This window comes from Canis lupus, chromosome 8, assembly GCF_003254725.2.
Source record: "Canis lupus dingo isolate Sandy chromosome 8, ASM325472v2, whole genome shotgun sequence".
Classification (NCBI taxonomy): domain Eukaryota; kingdom Metazoa; phylum Chordata; class Mammalia; order Carnivora; family Canidae; genus Canis; species Canis lupus.
The window spans coordinates 48,376,301-48,385,092 of record NC_064250.1 but is presented as its reverse complement, the minus strand read 5'-3'; the positions used below and the strand labels follow the sequence as shown (position 1 = coordinate 48,385,092).

The following is an 8,792-nucleotide window of genomic DNA, read 5'->3' as shown; positions in this document are numbered from 1 at the left end:
TGCTAAAAGCAGATAGTCCATCTTCTGGGTATTTCTGTAAATGCTCAATGAACGCTAATCAAAGTAGATGATTCTAAACATAGGCTATTCCTTTTTCATTTTCACATTTTCTTCAGCCCTGAATATTTGGTAGCGATAGTGATTTGTTAAATCAATACATGTTGGTATTCATGGATAGTATAATGTCCAGCACATAGTAGGTACTCAATGAATATTTGTTAAAGGAACACATGAATGATTATGGTGTAAATTTACTTACTACAGACTAGCCTATTTGATCCCTAAGGTGTTTATGCATTTAAAACACACAAATAATTGACAGCGCTTATTTGGTCAACTGCATTAGCTCCATCTCTCAGACTGAACTAAATCATTGTGTTTTATTCAATTTAAATACAAAATACAGGGGCACCTGCCTGGCTCAGTGGGTGGAGCATGTAACCCCTGACCTCAGAGTTGTGGGTTCCAGCGCCACCCTGGACTCAGAGATTATTTAAAAATAAAATCTTAAAAGAAATACAGAACCCAAATTTAGTTTGAATATTACCTAACATAGTAGGCACCTAAGGTTTACCAAACAAGATGCACATTCAGAGAGCCATCCCTCCAGCCCAAAACTGCTCAGGTGCATGAACTAACTGGACGCCGCCTAGCCCACATTCACCAGGTGACCCGTACACCTAATCTGAGATACTGGCACTGCTCTCCTACTAGCCAATTGGAATCTCTCCCCTCAATCTCTCAAAGTTTCCTTCTTAAGTGCTCAATGTCCCAGTTGTCACTGAGGCTGCAAGGCGCTGGGACTGCACCTCTGCCTCGCCTGGAGCGCCAGAGCCGCTGGTGGGTGGGCCCAAAGAAGGGCCTTGTGGCTGTTTCCTATTGGGGCTTCGTTGCTATGGTATCACCGACCTTAAAAACTCTCCGGTACTACTTCCGGAAGTTAAAGGAGAATTACTTCCGGGGCTGCCCATACTTGCTACGGCCGGGTGAGCAATCGCTAAGCTTGACAAAAATAAAGCGTCTGCGGTTAACTTCTAGAAAGTCTTATTTAAGCACTTTAACTTGTGGCCACTACGTGGTATCGTATCCTTTCTTCCCTTTCAAAAGAGTTACCATCTATCCTTCCCCGCCACCATTTGCCAGTCTCCAAAATGGCGCCCACGGCATTAGGTCAGAGGTGAGTCACGTGGGCCCTCCCGGTTCCGGCGCGGTCGAGGCCCGAGGAGGTGAACAGTCTCCGGCACCATGTCTGGCTTGTCTGGCCCACAAGCTCCGCGTGGCCCTTGTCCGTCAGCGCTGCTGCTTTTATTGCTGTTCGGCCCCGCCTCGGTGCTTGCCATCTCCTTCCATCTGCCCGTTAACTCCCGCAAGTGCCTCCGAGAGGAGATCCACAAGGACCTGCTGGTGACGGGCGCGTACGAGATCACCGACCAGTCTGGGGGCGCTGGCGGCCTGCGCACCCACCTCAAGGTGCGGCAGTGGGCGGCGCGGGCCGGGAAGCCCGTAGGCGCCGACGAGGGGAGGCTGAGGATGGGGAGGGGAGGGGAGCGGGCGGGCGGGCGGAGGCCTGGAGGGCGGCCGGGCCTCCTGGCAGCGTTGAGGGCGCGCTGTGGAGACCGCCCCTCGCCCCCGCCGCTTGGCGTGGGCGGGGCGGGGCCGGGAACCCTCGCCAGGACCGCGCGGCCGCGGGGTCGGCGCCCGCTACGGGGTTCGGCCTTCGGTATCTTGAACTGTGGCTTGTCTCCCCAAGAAGTCCTTGGGTGTTGCGTGTAGGTGGGGATTGGCATCTTGAGACAAACTGGTGACTGTAGGAAAACCGTGGTGCGGCTGAAGCTCATTGTGAATAATAAGACCTGCTGTGTCGAGCCTTGGCTGTGCGTCAGGTCCTGTGCCACTTGATACCATTTGGTTCCTACTCTGTGAAGTAGGTACTGTTGGCTTCGTGTTGCACGTGAGCAAACGGAGGCTCAGAGGGGTGTAGAATAAATCGATGTCAGAGCTGGAATCCTTAGTGCGGGAGTTAATTAAGGTGAAAGAAAAGCACTGCAATTTTATATTCTCCCTGATTATCGTCGTTCCTGTGAATGATAAAAGTCGATCGCAAAATGGTGATCTCACCTTGTAATGACTTTCTTTTATGGTACCCCAGAGTCTGAAGCTGGCCTATTTTTATGTAAATTTCAGCGACCCTCCTGCGTGGTGACAGCTACTACTATAATGCCAATTTGGCCCTATTTTCCCCTTAGGATGACCAGCCAGATCTTTGAAACGTTGCTGTAACACGATCTCAGTCAAGATTTGATTGTGCTTTATTTATTCGCAGTTAGCTCTTGTTTTTGTTTTTGTTTTTTTAACAAAAATGGGTCTTAGACAAAATAGGAAAAAAAAATATTTTTACTTTTTAATAGAGCTTCAGGTAGATAAGACTATAATTTATGTTTAAGATATTGAAACCCAGAAGTAGTAACAGATGCAATTTATTTAGACTTTCTTTGGGAGATATAAACTGTTTTTAGGGGTGTTGTTCAGTGACCCTTTCTTTTATTATTTCCTTCAGGTACCAAGCTTCTGGCTAACCAAGAAAGCTATGATTGTGTAATTTTAGAGGCTTAGACGCAACGTTTTGGGGGTCATGCTGCTAGCACCTCAAGGGATGTAGTGCATAGAATAAGAGAATTTCAGCAAGGAGGGAGACTGCTCTCACTTCCAGTGTTGCCCCCTCTGATTTGTATTTATATTTTGAAGCCCTTCAGTGGCTCACTGTTGCTCATCTGATAAAGTTTAAATTTCCCAACATGCTCTGTAGGACTCTTTATGATCTGCTTCTGAAGCTTTATATACTTTGTCACTCCCCACTTTGCATTTTATATGAGCCACCCTGAACAGTACCTTAAACGCACGTATTTTCATCTTACATTGTAGCTGTTTGTCCTTATATCTTACCAGACTATTAGTATCCCGAGGGCAAGAGTAATTTTCATGTTCATATTTTCCAGAATATCAGGCATATGGCCTTGCTTCTACTAAGTACTTACACAGGAAACATAGTGTAGCTTTAGGGCCTCGTGAGAATTACATCTGTCTCCAGGGCTGTTGGAGAGACCTCAATAGCAGGAGTCTGTACATCTACTTATTAGCATTTTACTATCCCTCGGTTGCGCTCCCTAGGTCCGCTCTGTTCTCATGCTTCTAGCCAGCTTAGTTGAACGACTTGGGGTCCTAATCCCAATGCCCAGGAGGCAACGTAAATGAATGAATTGGGCCAGATAGGATTAAAAACAGCAGCAGTGATGGTTAATGGGGGATAACTGGGAGTAGTAGAAACTGTTAATTTGGAGTAGCCAGTACTCATCTCTTGATGTAGGCCTTGTTGCCACATTTAATTTTTCATATGAAGTTAGAAATCTAGATTTTGATGTGAAAGCTACTGATTTTTAAATATCACTAATTCAAATTGGCTTTGGCATTGGTTTGTTCACAGTGTTTTCTTAAGTAAGTTTGTTGCCCACATGGGGCTTGAACTTAGAACTCTAAGATCAAGAGTCACATGCTCTACTGACCGAGCCAGCCAGGTGCCCCTGGTTTGTTGGCAGTTTAGTAGAGAAGTGTACAGTCAGTCCACTGTAAATACAGTACCCAGATTCAGAAATTATCAAGATGTTGCCATACTTTTTTCATTGAAACTGGCTCCCCCTTCACATGTTAGGCTAAATTGTTTTATTATTACTATTTTTTAAAGATTCCATTCGTTCATGAGACAGAGAGAAAGAGGCAGAGACATAGGCAGAGGGAGAAGCAGGCTCCATGCAGGAAGCCCGATGTGGGACTCGATCCCAAGACTCTGGGATCACGCCTTAAGCCAAAGGCAGACAGACACTCAACCCACTGAGCCACCCAGGTGTCCCTATGCTAAATTGTTTTAAAGTAAATCCCGAATATTATACTATTTCAATCTTGCCTGCTTCGGCATGAATCTCTTTAAACATATGAGTGTAATCACAGCGTTAAGTGTCTATAATCACACTTTGCAAAACTAACAATAATGCCACTAGTATACTCAATTCATATTCAGGCTGAGCAGAGTGCCTGAGGTGGGGCTTGATCCTAGGACCTAGAGACCATGACCTCAGCTGAAGGCAGATGCTTAACTAACTGAGCCACTCAGGTACCCGTTAGCTAGAATTCTTAAAGAATTCATCAAATTAAAAAAAAATGTTTTTTAAAGATCTCATTTACTAATATGAGGGAAGAGAGAGAGTGTGAGAGAACGCATGCTCACGAACAATGGGGGGAGGGGCAGTGGGAAAGGGAGAAGCAGACTGCGGAGCAGGAAGCTTGATATGGGGCTCAACCTGGGATCATGACCTGAGCGGAAGACAGCCACTTAACCAATTGAGCCACCCAGGACCCCATCAAATTTTTCTTTTTAAATTTATTTATTCATGAGGGACACACAGAGAGAGGCAGAGACACAGGCAGAGGGAGAAGCAGGCTCCATGCAGGGAGCCCGACGTGGGACTCCATCCTGGGTCTCCAGGATCAGGCCCTGGGCTGAAGGTGGTGCCAAACCGCTGAGCCACCCAGGCTGCCCTCATCAGTTTTTAAGACCATTGGATTACCCTAAAATTTATAGGATGAACATAAAATTCAGTCTTTTTTTTTTTTTTTTTTTTTTAAGATTTTATTTATTTATTCTTGAGAGACGGAGAGGGAGAAGCAGGTTCCATGCAGGGAGCCCGACGTGGGACCCTATTGGGCTGAAGGTGGCACCAAACCGCTGAGCCACCCGGGCTGCCCAAATTCAGTCTTTCTTTTGACAATTTTCAGAGTAAGAGATTGTTGCCCTTGTCATTTCCAGTGTAGTCCAAAGAAGGTTTTGTTCTGTTTTTTAAAAGATTTATTTAGTGACACCTGAGTGGCTCAGTAGGTGAAGTGTCTGCCTCAGGCTCAGGTCATGATCCCAGCATCCTGGAATCGAGTCCTGCATTGGGCTTCTTACTTAGTGAGGAGCCTTCTTCTCCCTTTCCCCTCTGTGTGTGTGCATGCAAGCGTGCACTCTCTCTCAAATAAATAAATAAAATCTTTTTAAAAAGATTTATTTATTTATATTTAGAGAATGAGCTAGGGGATAGGGAGAGGGAGAGAAACATTACCCACTGAGGGCAGAGGTTTACACAGGGCTTGATCTCAAGAGTCGATCACTTAACTGACTAAGCCACCCAGGTGCCCCAGGTTTTTATTTTAAGTATTACACTGAAAGCATTTTTTTGTTATTTCCATTTTTAGAGTCATTGTATCAGTTGTGTTATTTCTTTATACTCACATGTCTCTTTGACTCCTGTACCCTTTTGGCACAATCCCATTAGGATTTGATAGCTTCCTGTTTTGTGGAACAAGGTATCCTGGGCTCATCTTTTGTATGTCCAACCCTTGACCTGGAAGCAACTATTCCTTCAAGGAGTTCTGGTCCATTTTCTGGGGAATAGTATTTTAAAGACCATAGCTAGGTGTCATTTAAAACAAAATTAATATACTGGGTACCTCAGTGGTTGAACGTCTGCCTTTGGCTCAGGTCGTGATCCCGGGGTCCTGGGATCGAGTCCTGCATCAGGCTCCCCACAGGGAGCCTGCTTGTTCCTCTGCCTGTGTCTCTGCTTCTCTCTCTTTCTCATGAATAAATAAATCTTAAAAAAATGTAATATACAGGCCACAGAATACTTGTGGGCTCAGTCCAGTCCCTTATCATAATTTGCAACCTTTTTTGTAGCATCTCATCACTTTCTCTTAACTTTTGATCACTTGTGTCCCAGACTGTGCTTGAGGATTCTCTTTGTATGTCATTTTTACTTCTGAAGTACACCTCTTTAGTAAGAGAATCTGATTGGTTTAGCTCTTTTTATATGCCAGGTCACATTCTAGTTTTCTTATAGCCTATTGATTGTCTTCTCTTTGGTCATCTGTCCACCTTTGGTTCAAGCAGCATTTGGATTGAGGTTAAAGGCGGGGGGGGGGCTGGAGGCTTTCTGACGTGCAAAATCTAGCCAGCTGGACTTGATGTTTCATTGTCACTCTGAATAAGGCATTCTCTCTTATAAGGATTTTTGTAAATGTAGTTGAACAGAGACTATGTCTCACCATTGAAATTTGTGTCTCTAATACGGTGCCTGGCACATAGTACATAGTAGACTTCAACATAAAGAGTTAATGAACAAATGAATTGGCAGTGTCCTAGCCTTATCTCTCATTTTTTCCTACTCTTTCTTCCTCTTCACTTTACTCTCACTCCTGACTCTCACCATACTGAACCCCATGCAGTTCCTTGAATATAGTGTTCTCTTAATCTGGACTGGTGTTTACCTGTAAACCCGTGTGTTTCCATTGTAACGTATTTGACATGGCACTTTTGATATAGTATGGTACTTACTTTGTGCAGTCATTAAGATCTCATTCATCATTGTGTCGTAAGGTTAATGTACTGTGTACACATTGTTGTAACTGAGTTAAATATATTAACCTCATTAAATAGCAGTTCTTATTAAATAGAAGTGTTTTGGGAGGAACCTGGATCTGGAGTCAGACAAATTTGAGTTCAAATCTCAGCGGCTTCGCCACTTAAAGGGTGTATGCTCTTGAGGGAATTACTTAACTCTTGTCCTTGGGTCCCTGATCTATAAGATGGGGATGATAGATCTCATAGAATTATTTGCTGGAAGGACTAATTGAGGTGGTTCTTTATTATTCTGGGGATGGGTCAAATATATTAGTACTCTTGTTTTCTTCTCTACTAAATGAAAATTGAATTGCTAGTTTCACTCCTCTGTCTTTTGTCATTGCAGTGACCTGATAAAGTATATTATAATGAGAAGAGTTCTGAGGATTTTGTTGATTCTCCTATTTATGCAATAAATATTTTAATATTTAGTATATGCCAGACCTAGGTAGGGAAATGGGGATAAATAGCAGACAAGGTCCTTAAGCTACACTGGGGAACAAAGACAAGTTCAAAAAATGCACACAATTGCAGGTAGTGGTAAGTACTATAAAGAAAAGTCAACAACAACAAAACAAAACAAAACAAAAGTCAAACAGTAGTGGGTAGAGAGTGACTGAAGGGTAAAGAGTATTTGGTCAGGGAAGCCCTCTCTGAATAGAGGAATGGATTGAAACGATGAACTCTATTGCTAAGATTTCAGCTTCAGAACTATATTAAGTGTTTTGTGTTGAGATTTCTAGGGAATTTATCCCATACCACCCTTCCCTGTTCTTTTCACAAAATGAGGCTAACTCAGGCTAAGTAGTATCAGATTTAAAGACTTTGCAACATGAAATTGAAGCAGAAAGTATTGACTCATCATTTTAGTGACTATGGAAATTTTTTCATTGCTTCAGGTGCATAATAAAAAGCCTGTTGTAGGGATTTAGAATTTCAACTGTTGATTTTTTAATTGAAAACCACATTTTAATTAAGACTAGATTATATCATGATATTTTAATAAGCTCCAGTACCATTTATTATTTAGAATGCTTGTTAATTTTGGAAATTAGAGGATGAATTAGGTTTAGGGGATGAGATGAGTTGTTGCCTAAGGGCAATTTATCCTTTAGAAATAGATTGTAGAGAGAGAAAAGCAGTTGTGAGCAATTGTCCTAATCATCACCCAAAAGGAAAGAAAGCTTAATGGTAATAATTGAAATGATTTATGATTTTTCAGCCTCTTCCAAATAATCTTATCAGTGACTTTTTCATTGTAATTTTTCAAGAGGGCTAATACTAATTAACAGTTCATTTTATTAAATGCAATTATTTTTCATTGGATATTTGGTGCCAGTCTTCCCAACTGGCTTATAGAAGGCCAAACAAATCATTTGAAGAGTTCAGCATTGAGTCCTAGGCCTATCACAATTCAAGCCTAAAATTTACCAAGGAATATCTTGGCAGCTGGGAAACCATTGGCTTTAAACTTTTTTTTTTTTTCCCATTGAAAGTTATGGAAGGATTGTGTGTATGTGCATACACATATATGCTATAGTTTTGAGATTCTTTTATTTAGAACAGTTATTTCAGTTTATTACTGGCATCTGTAGTGAGGGCTGATCTTCTTCTGTTGGGGAAAATCTGTCTTTTTCAAATTGACATTTGGTGTGACTTTTGTCCAATGGGTTAGAAACAGTACAATAAATAGGTAGTTTTACATTTAATAGTATTAAAGGGTAGTTTCTTTTTCTATTATATACAAGATTTTTTTTTTAAGATTTATTTATTTATTTATGATAGACAGAGAGAGAGAGGCAGAGACACAGGAGGAGGGAGAAGCAGGCTCCTTGCCGGAGCCTGATGTGGGACTCCATCCCGGGACTCCAGGATCGTGCCCTGGGCCAAAGGCAGACGCTAAACCGCTGAGCCACCCAGGGATCCCCTATATACAAGATTTCTGATCTTGTGTTTCTTTCTCTGTAAAAGTTAAACAGTATGCTATTTCATTTATATCTCTCTTAGTGAACAGCTATCTGCAGCCTTCTCTTTTGAACTGACCTAGAGAAGAGGGCTGCTTAGAAATGGAAATTGCTATGCCATGTCTTTATGATGACTTCTGAAGACTGAGCCTAGTTTCTAGGAAAATGGAACAGATTTATGAAGGTAATCCAACAGAGTACAGTGACTTCTATGCTGTCTCTTACGTGAATTGCTGACTGGTGGTTGATCTGAGCCATTGCCCCCATATACGTAACTCAGCCTGGCAGTCTGGACAGTAGAGCCCTCTGTGAAATCAGCTAGCTGGCCACAGACCAGA

General features: G+C 42.6%; 1 protein-coding gene across 1 annotated transcript in view; it reads left to right on the top strand.

Moving 5' to 3' along the window:
- Window positions 1-1,184: 1,184 nt before the first annotated feature.
- TMED10 (transmembrane p24 trafficking protein 10) overlaps window positions 1,185-8,792 on the top strand; it is a 35,809-nt gene continuing 28,201 nt past the window's right edge. Inside the window, exon 1 of the mRNA XM_025442703.3 lies at window positions 1,185-1,470. Within this exon, the coding sequence (XP_025298488.1) occupies window positions 1,246-1,470 (225 nt within the window). The 5' untranslated portion in view covers window positions 1,185-1,245. The remainder of the gene's footprint in view (window positions 1,471-8,792) is intronic.